This window comes from Camelina sativa, chromosome 8 (genome assembly GCF_030686135.1).
Source record: "Camelina sativa cultivar CO46 ecotype springtype chromosome 8, ASM3068613v1".
Lineage (NCBI taxonomy): Eukaryota > Viridiplantae > Streptophyta > Magnoliopsida > Brassicales > Brassicaceae > Camelina > Camelina sativa.
Window position 1 is genome coordinate 20979271 of NC_141887.1, and position 18279 is coordinate 20997549.

At 32.2% G+C, this 18279-nt stretch overlaps 3 protein-coding genes and 1 long non-coding RNA gene across 8 annotated transcripts; 2 read left to right on the top strand and 2 right to left on the bottom strand.

Annotated features, from left to right (window-relative positions):
• The first annotated feature begins 5365 nt into the window (after positions 1-5365).
• Positions 5366-7061, top strand: LOC104707434 (uncharacterized). Of its 5 annotated transcripts, XR_015563816.1 has the most exons (5): positions 5366-5549; positions 5619-5713; positions 6125-6274; positions 6365-6431; positions 6748-7061. It is a non-coding gene; the product is annotated as an uncharacterized LOC104707434 (long non-coding RNA). The 5 variants fall into 5 exon arrangements; XR_015563814.1 differs by having other exon boundaries at positions 5366-5713; XR_015563815.1 differs by lacking the exon at positions 6125-6274 and having other exon boundaries at positions 5372-5713; positions 6748-6776; positions 6847-7061.
• Positions 7062-13047: 5986 nt separating this feature from the next.
• Positions 13048-15315, top strand: LOC104707435 (mitogen-activated protein kinase 5). The gene is made up of 6 exons (XM_010423785.3): positions 13048-13424; positions 13668-13797; positions 13890-14027; positions 14110-14442; positions 14544-14727; positions 14820-15315. Exons 1-6 carry the CDS (start codon positions 13252-13254, stop codon positions 14990-14992), a joined length of 1131 nt encoding a protein of 376 aa, XP_010422087.1. The 5' UTR covers positions 13048-13251; the 3' UTR covers positions 14993-15315.
• Positions 15316-16311: 996 nt separating this feature from the next.
• On the bottom strand, positions 16312-16713 carry LOC147940251 (protein PHLOEM PROTEIN 2-LIKE A8-like). The gene has a single exon (XM_087461224.1). The coding sequence runs from the start codon at positions 16711-16713 to the stop codon at positions 16312-16314; it is 402 nt and encodes a 133-aa protein (XP_087317350.1).
• Positions 16714-16986: 273 nt separating this feature from the next.
• On the bottom strand, positions 16987-18248 carry LOC104707436 (toll/interleukin-1 receptor-like protein). The gene is made up of 2 exons (XM_019228773.2): positions 17695-18248; positions 16987-17116 (listed from the first exon to the last, which is right to left on the bottom strand). Exons 1-2 carry the CDS (start codon positions 18225-18227, stop codon positions 16987-16989), a joined length of 663 nt encoding a protein of 220 aa, XP_019084318.2. The 5' UTR covers positions 18228-18248.
• Positions 18249-18279: the final 31 nt, after the last annotated feature.

An 18279-nucleotide genomic window follows, 5' to 3' on the forward strand; every position in this document is an offset into this window, starting at 1 on the left:
TTCTTGTCATAGACTATAGTGATGAGCGATTCTGAATTTGGAGAATAAGAAAAATGATAGTGATCAAAGCCACTAGAGAGTGAAATTAATAGGTTACAATTGTTTGAATTAACTTTTTGCTACTAACGATGTTTAGATCATATCAACAGAATGCAGTACCGTTTTGGCAATGTTTGAGCTTCTATTGTCAAAAATTTTAAAGTTAGGTGTGTTATGGCAGTTTGTTCTTTTACCTTTTGTTGTGATCAATACATTATTAAAACGTGCAGTTTTGACCTTTTCGTACGAGCAAAGTTAATTTCTCCAAACCTTGCATGAATATGGTACTTTAGAAAATACATTGATGGCTTCTATTAAGTATCAAAGATGGTTAAATCCAAACTTGAAAACTTTTTTTCAACAATGTCGTGTCTGCCTATACACCCCCTTATACTCGGGCCAGTCTTTAATAACTTATCCATACCACCTGCCACTCGATCATGTGATCTTTTGGATTACTCCATGATATATATGTACAGTCGAGTCGAGGTATTGACCAATGATAATTAATTTAAATTTTTGTATAGAAGAAGTTTTTTTTTTTCTCTTGATGCGGGCATCATCTACCATAATTCTGATGATATTTCTACGTAATTATGATGGTATTTTCTGAGTATCATCATAATTACGCCTAAAGAAGACGGGCGCGTGACTATATATGTACATAACCTAAATTTTTTTTGGTAAAAACATATCGACAGGGATTATAGGTATAAGGCTGTTAACGGAGCCTGTGACGGCCCCTCAAGATTGGTAGTTACAATCATAGAGATCATTTGCCATGCTCTAACGCAAAAAAGGAAGCAATTAATTCTTGAAAAAACAAAAAAAAAAAAGAAACTTAAAATTTGTTTCGGAGGAAAATACCAATAAGGCAATAATTTATGAGGGATGTCAGATGTGTATGAAACCCAGCCTGTGACTGTTGTCATTGATTCAAGCGGTCGGCAAGAACACTTTGTGAATCGCTAATATATATAACAATAAAACAAAATTAAATCAAAATGACTATATATCTTGACCGAACCAGGAGCTGTTAACACTTAACAACAACAAAAATGAAGATGAAAACAAGAAACAACATTTCATATTATTATTTTTTGCTAACTGTCTGCGCAATAAAATGTAAATGTAACCAGTACAAAGGATGATCTTTTGGGTCATATAGTTTTTTAAAGTTGGATGGGAAAAAGGCATACACATAAAACATTATAAGAACTGTGACTAATAATCAAGTAGAAATTAAGGGAAAGTTAGTGATGACCGTGGCCTCCTCAACCTCTACGACAGCGTTTGCCACGACTTACAACAGTCCACATGTCTTGAAAGTTGAAGATTTTGAGTAGTCTCTTTACGTCCATGTTTCTTGAAGTCTCTTACGTCAATGTTGCAATTAAAATTAAAGCAAAAGAATGTTTGACCTATTAATTTCCAATTTTAATTCCTTAATCATGTTATTATGAACCGAAAATTTACCAACTTTTTCAACCGGACAAAGATGATTACACCCATATATACCTTTAAAACCGCTCATACTTCATCTCTTAGATTTTTTTTCCCCCGCAAAATCCGTTTAGAAAATGTACAAGATATTTATTGGATGTTCCCTTGTGTCATACTGTCACGCATAATAATAACGTAGACTAATAATAGAGTGTACCAATAATAGAGCGAAAAAGTTTCACACTGAAGAGTGATCACCAATCACCACATATCAACTCGAGTAATTTACTAAATTAAAATTGAGAATCAGATATATTAGATTGATTCCTAATTAATGCGTAGAAAAGTGAATACTAAAAAGTTAAGATTACAGTTAGACTTGATGGATATAAGAATTTGAAAAGTGGATTCTTATATAACTTTTAGGCGGGACATTTAGTTTAACGAAGGCAAAACAATGATGGAGAAGACGATGCCAAAAAACCTTATTGTACATGTACTTAATGTCGTCGCAAAAACAATTATTGATCACACATATATACTCTATTATTTTTCGGATTGAAATTCTAAAATCTGATATATATTGATCTTGAAAAAAAAAATAATAATGATTATTACAAAACATTAAAATAAAAATATATATGGTTAAAGTACCTAAAACATTATTATTGAACATCGTTAATTAGATTTAAACCCCTAGAGAGGAGAGTTACAAAACCTCCAAGTCCAATTACCTTTTTGCCGCTTGACCAGGGAGATCGATAATCTTCCTCCCCGACAGGCAGATACATATTCACAATGTGTCCAAAAGATAAGTTCCACACTTCAACAATAATGTCTTTTCTTATTTCAAATTTAGAATAAGAAAACTTGAGGGGGGGGGGGGGGGGGGGGGGGAAGAAAGTCACGTGAGTCACATGTTATAAAGCCTGCCTGGATAATGGTGGAGAGCTAAAGTTTTGAGAACTGATTGCCACATCGAATTAAGCGAAGTAGTGGAGAAGATCAATAATAAAAGTGAATTGCATGGATCTGCCACAACACTTTATAGTGGGGAAGAAAGTCACCAGGTGGATAGTGTAGTTGGTATAGTTGTCGGAGAATGTTCTTCTGCCAGTTAAATAACACTCACCATATTATGTTTTATGGTGGTTATATATGAGGTATTAAGGAAAATATATCGATAATTAATTGGGAGTAAATCAAGGGTTATACTTTAGTATCACTATGTCAACTGGTAGTACGGTAGTAAAGAAGAAAAAAAACATTAGTACGGTATTACTTTAGTATTACTATGTTAACACTTCGAAATAACGCAGCTAATGAGGTTTAAAACACGACTAATAGTTTTGGAAATGCTTGCTCAAGCTTATTAACTTTGGCTGAGCAATTCATCAAATGCGACATTAATTAGGAGAGGTAATGTGGTTTGATTCTGGCATGACAACTGGACTCCAATGGATTGTTTGCTAAATATATTGGCTGAGGCATGGAGAGAAGACGACATCAGGTGGAAAGCCTGAACCTGATTGCTAATTCTTTAGAACAGAAGTGGCATTAAATATACCATGAACTACAAGGAACAAATAACCAAGATGAAGAAAAAACAATGAGTTCTTGATCAATGGAATCAAATAATACATTTAACGTCATTTTTGTCGATTAACAGAACAACAAATTATGGTGAAATTTGATACGTTATTCTTATTCAAACCAAGCAAGATACAATAAACATCCACATAACTTCATATTACGTTCTTCTCATCATAACATATATTGAGATATCACATTGATGCTTTCGCAGTTTTAACTGATTCAAGGAGATCCAAAAGTCAATTATTTTATAGCAGTCAATATTTTCCTTTCATAACATAATGATGGTCCAAATGCCGGCCGGGCACAGAGTAGTATATACTAGGACACTATTCAGTATTCACAATCTTCCGAGACTCAACGCTTCCGGTTGTGTCTGAGAATCTGAGCGATCAACTGTTGATAGATATGGATTGTGGTATCCAAGTTTTGAGAGGAAGAAATGTTGTATATAATTTGTGGGGAGATCTAGAAGACTTTGACTTGCTTAAGGTAAGAAGCACCTTTTTCATTTGATTGTTATGTTTCTAAGGTTTTGGTAAGAAAGAAGCTATTCATTAGCACTTGCTTGGCCTGTTGCTTCTTTCTTGCCAGTGGGCCGTTACATTCATAAAACAACATCAAAATAGAAAAGTTTGGGTTCTCTTTGCTTTTTTTTTGGTCCTCGATTCGAGTTTCATTATGGCATCTTCAACTGATATAAAGAAAGAACAATATTCTTAAACTTATTAAATCGTTAGGGCGCGGTGAAATTCACAATAATTATAGAAAAAGCTACGAGAAATATTAACACGTACGGAGTTACATAATCCAACATTGAGGCATCCCTGATTTAATTACTAGTCTTTCCGTTGCTGGTCAGGATCTAACAGTACATGGACATGTGACATGTCAATATGTCATATGGAACACGTTCATCTTTACGACTTTGTGAGCATTCTCATGATCAAACAAAATAAAAACGTTGAAAATTAAGAAAATTAAGCATATGATAAAAATTAAACGAACAAACAAAGTATTTCAAAACCACTAAACGAAAAAAAAAAAAACTCTTAATAGCACCAACAAAACCCTTAAAACAAATTCGAATGCTTAGTGATGAGGTCTGAAGATGTGGAACCACCACCTGTTGCGGCGGCCAATAGGTGAAAGCTTCATCTTCTTCTTGGGAAAATCCGGCAAAATAACGTCTTCACTTGATTGTTGCACAGTGACTCGAACCTTAATGCCAGCCTGACAAATGCCGGTCTTTAAGCTTACAAAATAATGCACTCCTGGTTTGGTGAGCTTAAAGAGATCATGTCCCGTCTTGCGCACAGCTACGATAGAAGTTGCTTCACAGGATCTGAAATCAAGATCATCGCTGAGTTCTCTAACGTTGTTGAGGTCCTTGTTGTATTAGAAATAGAGAGTATCTCCAACGCGAAATTGTCTATCTTCACTCCACTTGTAGTAGTAGTAACTGTTGTAGACGTTCCATCCTTTGGAATCACCTACCTTGTAGATCTTTCCTATCTTGCTCGCGGGTGGTGGTGGTCCAGGCCCGGCTCTTGGGGTGTGCGGGGTGTGCAACCGCACCGGGTCCCAACTTTTTAACAATTTTTCTTTGCATTTGAAGGCCCTAAAGTATCAAATAATTATCAAAATGGTTCAAATCTTTGAAATGTTACATAATTAGCCTACAATTTTTTTAAAAAAATCATTTTAGCACCAGCCCCAATAAATTTTTGAACCGGGTGGAACGTGGCGGTTCATGGTTCATGCTCGGTTGGACGTGACAGTTCATGGATCTTGCTCGGTGGTGGTGGTAAAGGAATCCGACGTGACAGGTCATGGACGACAAAAACGTCAATTTTTAGTCCCAAGACGCATTGACACTAGTAAATTTTAGTTATATAGTTACGTTTTTTTGCTACAGAAAGAATAATAACAAATATTAACTACAAATAGTTACAAATTAGTGACAAAATTTTAGTTAATAGATATTGCAGCTAATTGGTTACTATGCGTAACTATATATTGACAAATAGTGACAGACCTATAATATAGTAAAATTGTTACAAATTTAGAGACACAAAATGTTATAGCATTGTTACACACAACATAAGACGTAAGAATTTGTAGTAAATTTTTTTAAAAGTAATATATATTTTTCAAAAATAAAATATTAACAATTTACTATAAATTAGTTGTAACTACAGTGACAGCTTGCCTCAAAAAAATACATAAAAAAATATATTTACAAATTAATAGCGTCAATTGTTTTTTTTTCCCAATAGAACCAAAAATATTTAAGTCTACAGCAAAAAAAAAAAACCTTATCCCTTCTTCTTGTACGACGTACAAAACATTAGAAAAAGAAAAAGTTTTCCCCAAATTGAAATCTAGGTTTTTCGACTGCACCGTGAAGCTCGTCGCCGGCTTCCTTTCGCTTCAATTCTGATGTCATATCTTGGCGAAAAAGTGGATAACATGTATCGGTTAAGTGTCTTTCTAACTCAATTTTTATTTGCTTCATTCTCTTATTATCTCTCTCTACCCAGATCCGAGTTTGCGAGATCTCAAGCTGCCTTAACAACAAAATCCTCCAGTTTTGCTCTCAAAGCTTTCATCTTTCTTTCAACTACTTAAGCTCCAGGTTCGTATTTATCTTTTTTTTTTTGTTTTGTTTTGTTTCTTCTTCTTCTCTGCGATTTGTTCCTTTTGTGTTTAGATGAACGATTGAATCTCGAGCCTGATTGAGTCTCTTTGCGATGGATATAGTTTGGATTCGATTTCAAAGTTTTAGAATTTTGATTGCATGTAAATCAGTAAGTTCATCATCAGGGCATTAACTACTTGCTGAAACTTTTAAACTCACTCGATTCTATTTTGCAGTTGATGAGTCAAGCTTTTGATTGTTCAATACTTATGTTTATTATATGCTTTTCTAGAGAGGTAGATATATTGAATATGGTATCTATGGTATTGGATGAACCATATGATCTGTCTATTTCTCTCATGACATCCAATTAAATTCATAAGCTTGTAATTTGTTTTCTTGTTTTAGTGCACAACGCTTGCATGATTTGAGTGATGAGTCTAAGTCGCTTCCTCGGTGGAATGGGGTTATATGCTTTTGTTGTTACGTACAAAAGGAACCCCTAGGAGTCTAAAAAGCAGCATAGGTTATATGCTTTAGTTGTTTGATTTCCTGCTGGTTCGTGATGTTCAGTTTCATGTTCAAGGCTTGTCTTACTTGCAGTTACCATCTATTATTCATACTGATACTTGTTTTTCTCTTATTTAGATCATGTTCATGAGGTATAGAGAAAAGAAAAGACAAATTAACTCTTCTATGATTCACAACTTTCAGGGTAAGTATTCTTTCCCTTATACTCTTGTTAAACCTGTAAGTCTGTAGCTATTGATACATTTGTTTCAACTTAATTTGGTTATATCTATTTGATTCTCAGAACCTCCTCATATAAGTAACTGGTTTTCAATCTATGTATATGAATCGCCGATGCTAGATACAAGTAATGGTTCTGAATTCTCTGATTATGGAGGAAGTGTGAATGTATAAAGGATATGGAATTGTTGAATGTATATCTAATATCTATGTACAAACTATATTCTGTTTCAGTTGGCTCATTTGTGACTGCTTGATGTGTTTCTTGTTTTCTTTTCCAGCTCTAGTTCTCCTACTCAATTCACCATCGGTAAGTAAAACTCTTCCAATCTTAGTTTCAGTATTATGAATCAATGTGTGTGTGTGTGGAAACTATGCAGTAGGATGACGAAGCACAGTGAGCAGCTGAAAAGAAAGACTTGACATTCATTATTACGGAGTGTATCAAAGGGTGTTATTCTTCCAAAACTTTAAGTTCCAAAAATTAGTTATTTGTTTTATGTAATGTAACTATGTATGTAAAATTTGTTTTGTGGAATGTGAATGTTCTCCATAATTTATATAATACTAGATAAAGGATGTGCGGGTTTAAAAATTGTTGAAAAAAATAACTCCTAAACTTTAAACTATTTTTTGAAAATATATATAGAAAATTTATTTCCTAAAATAAATATATAGATAATTTAAGTTAGAGAATATTTGTATTTATCTTCATACATTTATTTATATTTATATATTTTTAATATATTATAACTATTATTACAATAATCTAAAGCTAAATTATATCCCACTAAAACTTTTGCCAAATACTCATCATTAATAATATTATTATTGTCAATTTTCAAAAACATTTCACAACTTATTCACAAAATATTTTACATGCAACAAATTTATCAAAGCAACATCTAATAAGTAACCACGTATAATTATACTCTATGTTTTACCATTAAAAATATGTTCTTACACCCAAAATTATTTTATTATTAAATTATGCTCTTTATCACCACCTATAAAATGTCTTCTAAACAAATTAAACAAATTTTATGTTGCTAGACTTTCATTTTGGCATAATTATAAATCTTATAATTACTAAAATTGTTTTGTGACATAATTTCTTTAACCATGAAGTTTTTTTTACTCCAAAGATATTTTCGATGAATAACTGGTGAAAATTATCTACTTGCTTACAATGATATTATAACTAACCCAATAAAAGTTGAGAAATTGAAAGAAATTTAATATAATAATATAATAAAAATAAAAATTTGAAAATTATAATTAGGATGGTATATATAAGTCTTAGGTAATTCAGATATACAAAATAGAAACTTTATATACAATCCAAAACATGACATATGTCATAATCACGTTAAGGATCAACGACCTATTTACTCTTCAGAAGTATCCAATTGTACCAAAACAACTTAAAGCTATGACCTCATCTAAAATATTCTCGAATCATAAATTCTCAACTGATTTTTACCCGAATTAAAAGTTACCATATATTTCTCCATATACCTGGTTTAAACGGTTTACGAACCTAATTCGATAGAAAACTACATAAATCTGGGTTGAAACCAATTTTAAAATGGTATACCGTTCCAACTTTCCAAATTTGAAACCGCTTCTCAATTACTCGATCAAGCAGCTATTGTTTCAGTACCAGAATCATCAATATTATTCAGAAAAGACAACTCTAAATTTTGACCAGAAACATCAACCACCGACTTATCTTCCAAACTTATAATGCTACGATTGGAACCCCATCAGTTTCTTCATCCTCGATTAAATTAGCGGGCATTATATACTTCGATTTCTTTTCATTGCATCTGGTAGCTTCCATTGAAAACCCCGCACGAATCAAAGATCCACACAATAGATTGACAAAATTATATCAGAAAAAAAATCAAAGATCAAAGCTTTCGATATAAACATGTAATGTTATGTAGATATAATGTTATTTTCTTAATTAGCTGTCCTATTATGTTTTTTAAAAAAAAAGAATTCTTTTGACATAACTTATGTTATTCTTTTTATAATATTCATTCTTTATTTATTAATAATAATATACATCCTTAGTGAATTACTTTTTTGTTTATACATGTCAAAATCTTATTGAGAAAACACGTATAATATAAGTAACGTACAATGAAAAATAGATTAGTTTTGTTAAATTTCCTTTTTGATTTAGAAATTCTTTTTTAGATATAAATATGTAAATTTTATTTAGATTTAATGTTATTTTCTTAATTAGCTGTTTTGAAAAATAATAATTTTTTGACACGTGTCAACATCTCATCAGTGTACTTAACACGTGTCAAAATCCTGTTAGTGGCTAATTTGAAAACCCAACTTTATATAATAAAATTTTTAATTTAATAAAAATATTAGTTCAGACTTCAATTCAAGCTTTTTTCCTAACTGCCAATTGGTTCTTCATAATCTTCGTTTTCTTCGCATGTGCCTTCACAAATCTTGTTGCAGTACTCAATGTCCGAAATTGGCTAACCATAGAGACATAAAATTTATTTATTTTTTTTTTGTGCAAACAAAGACATAAAATTTAATGTGTTAGGTTATATAGTATAATTATACGAACAAATATGGATGGCACATAATATATTTATTTTACCATGTAGTGGTTGAGAATCTTTGTAACAGTGAAACTTTGATATGGATGACACCTAGTATATTTATCTTGTTTTTTTAAATATAAAAAGATTACAATTATCTTATGCTTTGTTTTACGAAACTTGAAAACTGTGATTTCTGATCGTTAAAATTGACATGTGTCACGATCTGATGAGTTACTAACTTTGATATTTAATCGTTAAAATTGACACATGTCACGATCTGGTGAGTTTTTAACTTCGATCTCTAATCGTTAAAACTAACACGTGTCAAGATCTGATGAGTTACTAACTTTGATATTTAATCGCTGAAATTGACACGTGTCATGTGTCACGATCTGGTGAGTAACTAACTTTGAGAACTAAGGTTTATATAATAAGAGATATATATAAATATATATTTTTATAAAATTTGTTAAATAAATTTTGTAAAATAGAGGTCAAATATACAAATCTATATTCAATTAAATTTATATAGCAAAAGATAATGATATAACATTCTACGGATAATTTGTGTCAATTTGTAACAAATTTATGACAAGTAATTCTAAAGATTTTTGTGAAGAAATTAGCCACAAAATTTTGTGACTTTTTATAACTACAAGTTACTGATATCTCTGTTGCAATTTGTAACTGATAGTTACAGAGAAATGTAACAATTAGTAGCAAATAGCGATAAATTAATTTGTATCTAATTTGTGGCAATTTGCGATAATTTGCTATAGAGGATTATTTTGCGACGACCAAATAGAACTAATTCTTTTAGTATCAAATCTGTAACAAATTTTTTCTAGCTAGGCAAATCTAGTTATACCTACACATTTTAAAGTAACTATACAAATCTTTTTTACTAGTGTGAATATGATTTAAGGTGATGAAGTAGTGATGTCATGGTTCCTTGAAGGTTACAACATCATATCCGGTGTTGTAAACAACTTTAGGAGAAGAAGAATAGCATGAATCATACTCCAAGGCGCTGGAAACTTGAGCAACGTCGTTGACGTTTGATCATATTCGAAGACGAGGGAATCTCCGACGTGGAATTTCTTATGTTCATCCCAAAAGTCGTCTTTGACAGTCCATCCAAAGTTACCACCAACTTTATATAGTTTAGCCGAGGTACAAGCGTTAAAACCACATGGTGGTGGGCTAGTAGTTCCCATCTGGTTGGAAGAGTTGCCCTGTTGGTCCAGGTCAGGGATCAATTCTCCCCAGATGCGGAATTGCTACTCATTTACTATGTGGCCACATGGATATGGGTCATTGCTTACGGCCTATTTGAATACCCGGAGAAAGGGTCTATTCATGGGCTGCATCTCCCCCATGGATTAGTCTCGGACCCCTCCATAGGCCTCAGGATTTACCCTGAGTTATAAAAAACAAACAAAAAAAAAAAAAAAAAACTTAAGAGAAACAAGATCACGACTCACGAGCATGAAGCCCAAGATAGTCTTGGTGACCATGATTTGGATCGTATGAATAGGAAGAAGAAAAAAGATGATTAGATATCTCTAAACTCAACTCCCTCAATCAGAGAGAGAAGTATTGATGAATGTGTTTGGTGAAAAAACAAGTCACGTATGCGCTCTCTATCTATATAGTTTCACGATCCCTAATCATAATTCTTGTCTTATTTGGATTAAGTTTAATTTATTTCTAGTTTTTTTTTCATATATTGTTCCTTTTTGGAATTAGATTCACCTTTTAATTAACAACTAGATCTTAGGAGTTGTATTTAAACAATGATTTTAGAGGATTTGATGAGACTCTGAAAATTTGAAATTTTAATAGATTTTAGGGAAGTTGATATGATTATACTAAAATTTTTTCAAATCCTACCAAAACCATGAGATTTGGATTTCTGTATTTTTAAACAAATCCTTTTAAATCCTCCAGAATCCCTAAAACTTATTAAAACCCAAATCCACAAACTGTTTTGAATAACAGTGGATTTTAAAGTAGATTTTTAAATCATCATTTCAATAGATTTCAGAAGACTTTTTAAAATCCATGATTGAATAACATATGATTTGTAACTTTTACACAAATCACTTAAAATATCAAGTTGAATACACCCCTTAACCCACGGTACACCGCGTGCATAAATTTTTATTATTATTTAGATTTTATATTGTATTTGTTTATTAAATATTGGATGTTTTGTAAATAGAGGAATAACTAAATTTTTCGGCTGTTTGCGGCTAAATATTTATATTAATTTTTTGACCCGCAATTCACTTCATGACCATTTGTTTGTTATATTTAGTTTGTTTTGTTTAGTGTTTGAGATTCTATTTTGATTTTTAATCATTATAACAGAAAATAAGAGATCTAAATACATAATAAGTAATTTATATGCTATAATTAAATCACAAATTTAATGATATTTTATTAATTCTAACATGTTCTTTTTATAACTCACCTATTAAATAACCATATTATATAGTATTTTAAACTTTTTAAATTTTCTATATTTGTAATATTTTAAAATTTTATTAAGTTTATATATATATATATTAATTATAATATTTTAAATAAATGTGGATGGAAAGTTCTTCTTACGTTAAGAATAAAAACTTATAGATTTTGGAAAACAAAACAGAAATCAAATTGTTGTTTTCTTTGTTTGCAAGGGATTCAGAGATAGAATCTCTTCAAAACACAATAGAAAGTGTGGTTAAATATATCATAGCTTTTGTTTTCATATTGATTGGTGTAATTTGTTTTAGTTGGAATGGATTGTAAAATATTTAAAATATTTAGGAAACAAAATCTGAAGTAATGCTATTTTTAGAAATTTTTTAAGGATTAACTTTATAAATAAATACAAATAAAAGGGTAAAACCTAAAATGTACTTCCAAAATCTATATATAGATCGGGAAAATTACATTTTAAACCTTTAAAGTGTCATCGAGTAGCACTTTAAACCTTGGGATATTTTCACTAACACTATAAACTTTTAAAATAATTTCACTAACACTTTAAACCTTAAAACTAATTTTCCTGTTTGTACCGCCACGAAAGATGACAGAACAGTAATATTCGTCAACGTGAAATAGTTAAACTATGCTGGTTTGATTTAAATACTTATTTAATTGATTTAATTTAATTTAATTATTTATGACGATTGATAAAAAAAATGAAAAATACATCAAAGCAAAAAAAAATGAAGAATCAGAGGTAAGGTTAAAACATTTGACAAATGTAAAATTGAAGACGACAATATATTTAGAAGATTGATTGGTTTCCAATGAGAAGTCAATCGATTTGAATCAAAATCCAGTGGATATGCATTTATTAAAAGGATTAATAATGTGAAGAGTAACGTCGTAAAAGTTTTGTGTACAATGAAGATGAATACATTTTTTTTTTTTATCTTTTTATTTATTTATAAAAACTAAAACTAGTTAAAATTTAAATTAAACCAACATAGTTTAACTATTTAGCGTAGACGGATATTATTATTCCGTTATTTTTTATGGTGGTACAAAAATGAAAGTTAGTTATAAGGTTTAAAGTGTTAGTAAAATCATTTTAAAGGTTCAAAGTGTTAGTAAAATCATTGTAAAGATTTATACTGTTAGTGAAATTCTCTCGAGGTTTAAAGTGCTACCCAGTGATACTTTGAAGGTTTAAAAGATGATTTTTCTTATATAGATCCTTTTCTGTTTAGGTTTTTTTTTTTCAGTGTTTTTAATTTTAATGAAAGGGAAAAAAAACGTTGACTAATTTGGAACTATTATATAGTTCTGTAGGTTCATAATACAACAAACCAGAGCAGCAAAATCTGGCTAGTTGGGCTAATGTTAAACAAAAATAATAGTTGGGCTAGGCCCAAATATTTATCATCCTGTTTTTTTGCCAATTCGATTGCATGATTCATTACAGGAGACACGTGGCGGATGGACAAGTTATCTTCTCTTTGACCTATTCAAAAAAATTCAAACTTCGAAAAAAAACTAATGAAAAGAGTCGTTGTCCCTTTATGACTTGTCTCTCTCTCCTGAGATTTTCAAAGCTTGGAACTTTCAACAAAAATTATTATTTTATTTTTGCAGAGAGACGATAATCGATCTCATCTTCAAAAACCCGTAACGAGTTTGATTCTTGGGGTTTTTTTTTTGGTATTCTATCGATTTTGAAAAAAAAAAAAAATGGCGAATGAAATTGAATCAGCGACAGATCCGGGTGATACTAACATCAAAGGAGTCCTTGTTCATGGAGGAAGATATTTTCAGTACAATGTCTATGGAAACTTATTCGAAGTCTCGAACAAGTATGTTCCTCCTATTCGACCTGTTGGTCGAGGAGCTTACGGTTTTGTCTGGTACGAACCGTTTATTTATTTATTTATTTTTTTTGGTACATGTTGATGAATCCTATTTCCTAATTTGATTTGATAGGTTTCTTGAATCAGGGCTGTTTGAAAAATTCGATCTTTTTGTTAATTGATGAATCTTGTAATTGTTAGTGTTTATGCTTCGGCTTGTGGAGCAATCTTGATTCGTTTTGTTCTGTTTTTTTTTTTGTTAGAATGTATGATTCATGAGAATACTGGTTTTGTTATTAGTGCTGCAGTTGATTCAGAGACACACGAAGAAATTGCAATCAAGAAGATAGGTAAAGCCTTTGACAATAAAGTAGATGCTAAGCGGACATTGAGAGAGATTAAGCTGCTTCGTCATTTGGAACATGAGAACGTAAGGTTTTCTACTCTTATCTTTCGCATAAACTCTTCCAAAACGATTAGTAATGTTAGCTAAAAGGTGGTTTGTTATTCAATTCTTTACAGGTTGTTGTTATAAAAGATATCATCAGACCAGCAAAGAAGGAAGATTTGGTAGATGTTTATATAGTTTTTGAGTTGATGGATACTGATCTTCATCAGATTATTCGATCAGACCAATCTTTGAATGATGATCACTGTCAGGTTCGTAACTCTTTTATCTTTTACGGTTTTATTTTTTTAACTCGGCTATATGATGTTAAAATACTCTTTTCTTCTTGTGCAGTACTTCTTGTATCAGATTCTACGTGGACTCAAATATATTCATTCAGCTAATGTCTTACATCGTGACCTTAAACCGAGTAATTTGCTTCTGAATTCCAACTGTGATCTTAAGATTACGGATTTTGGTTTAGCAAGGACGACATCTGAAACAGAGTTAATGACAGAGTATGTTGTTACTCGATGGTACAGAGCACCAGAGCTGCTTCTTAATAGTTCTGAGTACACATCTGCTATTGATGTTTGGTCTGTTGGTTGTATATTTGCTGAGATTATGACAAGGGAGCCTCTATTCCCGGGGAAAGACTACGTTCATCAGCTTAAACTTATAACCGAGGTATGTTGTTCTGTTTCAGGAAAGATCAGTACAAGTTGCTTGAAACTTCTATTTGTGTTTGCATTGTGTTTATGATGAGATGTTTCATGTGGTTTAAATAGTTGATAGGATCACCTGATGGAGGGAGCCTAGAGTTTCTAAGAAGCGAAAACGCGAGAAAATATGTTAAGGAACTGCCCAAGTTCCCGAGGCAGAACTTTTCTACTAGGTTTCCTAGTATGAATTCTACAGCTATTGATCTACTAGAGAAAATGCTTGTGTTTGATCCAGAGAAACGTATCACGGGTACGATTTTGGAAACTGTTACATACCGAAATTGATATATGAGTGATGATTTCTTGTATTGTTAATCATTGATCATGCTCTTTATCTTGTAGTTGAGGAAGCACTGTGTCATCCTTACTTGTCAGCTCTTCACGACCTTAACGATGAGCCTGTTTGTTCCAAACATTTCAGTTTCGATTTTGAGGACCCGGCTTCCACTGAAGAAGAGATTAAGGAGCTAGTATGGCTCGAATCTGTGAAGTTCAACCCTCATCCGACCATCTAAAACATTATTTAAAAATTCTAGTCAGAGGTTGAGCAAAATTGCGTAGTCCATTATTCTTATTTGTACGGTTGCCTCATATAGCGTTTAAGCTCTGAAGTTTTAGCCTTTTTCTTTCATTGGTTAATAAGCTATCTTGAAACACAAGAAAATGTTGTATGAGGATGGTCCTTGTAACCCAAGATATGTTTATTTTTCAATTTTTCTTACTCATTTGATCAACTCTGATCCTATGAGGCGGAAATAGTTATTGATTTTATGATTTGTAATCTGTGCTCATATTTTTCTAGGAGTGGTAAATTCTATATTTTATTGAGTTTTGTTTATTTGCCTCAGCCAAAAACTACACGACGTTGACCGAAATTTCCTTGCTCCAATTTGGCGGCCGGTCGATTCTGACTGCTTAATACAACTTTCTATTAGAGGTTCGTAAAATGAGGTCACAAATACATGTATCAAAAGATGAAACCACACAATTTTTTTTTAATTTTTTTTTTGAAAAGGGTTAAAGTTAAACACACATTTAATGTTGTATTTTTCTTTGAATGAGATCACAAACTAAAACATGTTCGAACGGAAAAAAAAAACATGTTTATAATGGATATGGTGGATATATATATATATATATATATATATATCATGAATGTACGTAATATTTTGAATCAACAAAAATAGTTAACACTATATTTTCTATTTTTCTTTGTTTGTTGGGGTAATTGATAATAATTAGTTTATATATGTTTGACCTAAGGTCTACTTACCAAAAGATGAGGAGAGATCAGTCTTAATAATTTTGAGCAAAAGAGTAGAGATAACAGGATTCAGCGATCAATTACCCGTCAGTTACTTGATGACTTGAGTTTGAATGATGAGCCGTCTGGAAGGTGCAGATCGAAACCATAAGACTATAAGAGGGTATTCATTATTCAGAGGTTGTAGAGGTAGAGGCCCGGTTGAGAGAAGAGAACCCTATCTGACCTTGTTGTTATATTTGTTGCTCTGTCTCTAGTTAGTCATGTATAAGTTCATTTAAAGGGACACAACACAGTTTGTATAATTAATGACTAGTACTTTTACACAAGAAGGAGGCAAGGAGCGTTAACTAAGCAATGATGATCACAGAGGGTGGGCAGAGGAAAACCAAGCTAACATTTTCTTAGTCCACTCTAGAATATGCTCAACGAATTCTGCATCTGATCTGCCCAAAAAGAAAACCCATAAGATCCCAATGTAGATTTAAATAAGAAAACAAGGAAAACCAAAAAAAAATATCTTATGTAGATGTAAACATAAAAACTGTATTTGAAACAATGGATGATGCATTACTTGTGTTGTGTAGATATAAAGCTAGTTAAAGCATCCAAAGCGTCCTTGTATTCCTCATATCCCTTGATCCCATCCTCAGTACTACCGAATAGCTCCATCAGCTTGTCATGTGGTATCATGTCATTTGGATTCATCTCGTAGAAGATGGGTATGACTCGAAGCATTTTCATTTCCGCGCGTTTATTCATTTCCAGCATCTCCTCCAAGAACCATGCCGAGCTTGTATGATTCTTGGTAATAATCATAAGTACGATCCTCGATTCTTGAATCTTGACAAAAAAATTATCGAGTTCGTCCCTTGACTCTATTCTAGTAATATCCTCCTCATCATCTGCTAAGACATTGATCCCACTTTTTTGCAAGGCGGCTCTAAGAAAGCTGGAAAACTTGCTCCGCATCTCCTGACCCCGGTAACATATATATACTTGATGTTGTGGCACAATCTATTGATGTTAATTACAATAGAATAGTAGATAGAGAGAAATTAGTCGCAGAGAAAGCATCTATGAACTCAAGAATATAAATATGAAGGCTCTTTAATTAAGCTATTGTAATTTGTAAATGTCTAGGTATATATAGGGAGGTGGTGAAGATCTAAGAGACTGAAGAAATCAGATCTGCCATTGTCTATTCCAAAAGAAAGGACATTTTTTTTATATACATATATTTCACTAGCTTTCTCTAGATCTACCAACTATGTAATTCAGATTTAATTCAGGATTACGTACATCTGATGAGGAAACGTTGTCCAGCATTGCTTTAACCTTGTCGACGATTTCATTAACAAAAGTTGCTTGATTGCTTCCAACACAAGACAAAAATATCATTTAGAATGATAACAATGTTGCAACGGTAAAAATTATATATATGCTAATTTAATAACATCATTTGTTGTGTGGATCTAATTAAGAATTTTGTAACCGATAAGATTTTAATTTCCACATATTAAGAAATTTCGTCACATTGAAAAATAAGAGATTTAGTGTTATAAAAGAGCATAAATCACTAAACTTACATTGTTCATGAGATTTTTGATTTTCTAAGTACAAGTCGGCCGATAAACCTCGATATGACCCTTTTGTTAACGATATTTGAATATATTAATTTTTGAGTCTCCTAGTTTTGTGTGTGTGTGTATTCACCATATTCGGTCGTTTCGTTGGTTTAGACTACTTAGGTTTCATTAAACAACTATGACTAAATCTAAATCGTAACGGAGGAACTCAAACTCTCAGCTTACTAGACCATTATAAGGTGGCTAATATTATGTTTATATGCCTATATATATTGTCCCTAGGCAATGCAATATATTAATCCAGTACCTTTAAGCTAAGAATATATATATATATATATATGGTGTTGAGCTATATAAATCAAACCTATTTTTTTTATATGTCAAGCCCAAGCGAGACGCGACGGAAACCAAAGCTCTCCTCCATCCATCGAATCTCTCCTCTGCATCCTCCCAAGCTTTCTTATTTATCTGCCTAGCTTTTTTCCGTTCTCGGTGCTCCAACCGCAGTAGATTGTAGTCGAAACTACTTTTCGCTTCGTGAAGTTTAACATGACAAGTCTCAATCTCAAAGAAGATAGGACAAGAATCAAGCTTCTTTAGATCCATTTGTTTCTCAATCTCCACCAACTCGTCCAAGCACCAAGTCGACTCCGGATAATTCTCGGAGAAGATCACAACAGCGATCCTAGAGTTTCTTATAAGCTTCAAAAGATTCTCATCGATGGGCTTTCCCCTAGGTACGTCCTCATCCGTTACCACGTTGATACCATTCTTTATCAATGCATCTTTGAGAAAGCTGAAGAAGTTATGGCGAACGTCGCTGCCTCGGAAACTAACGAACACTTGATGCTGCGGTGGAGCTGTGCTCTTCACGGCAAATAACTTCTCTTTATTCATTCTTTACTCTTGTGTTTTCGGTATCACAGTAGAAATGGTCTTGACCCTTATT

What these genes read in the sequence shown, in the direction of transcription:
- LOC104707435 (XM_010423785.3), top strand. Translation starts at nt 13,252, where the DNA reads ATGGCGAATGAAATTGAATCAGCGACAGATCCGGGTGATACTAACATC. An exon ending in TGAATGATGATCACTGTCAG is followed by an intron (nt 14,028 to 14,109) that starts GTTCGTAACTCT and finishes CTTCTTGTGCAG; the next exon opens with TACTTCTTGTATCAGATTCT. An exon ending in AGCTTAAACTTATAACCGAG is followed by an intron (nt 14,443 to 14,543) that starts GTATGTTGTTCT and finishes TGGTTTAAATAG; the next exon opens with TTGATAGGATCACCTGATGG.
- LOC147940251 (XM_087461224.1), bottom strand. Translation starts at nt 16,713, where the DNA reads ATGCGGAGCAAGTTTTCCAGCTTTCTTAGAGCCGCCTTGCAAAAAAGT.
- LOC104707436 (XM_019228773.2), bottom strand. Translation starts at nt 18,227, where the DNA reads ATGAATAAAGAGAAGTTATTTGCCGTGAAGAGCACAGCTCCACCGCAG. An exon ending in TTGACATATAAAAAAAATAG is followed by an intron (nt 17,117 to 17,694) that starts GTTTGATTTATA and finishes TTGTGTTGGAAG; the next exon opens with CAATCAAGCAACTTTTGTTA.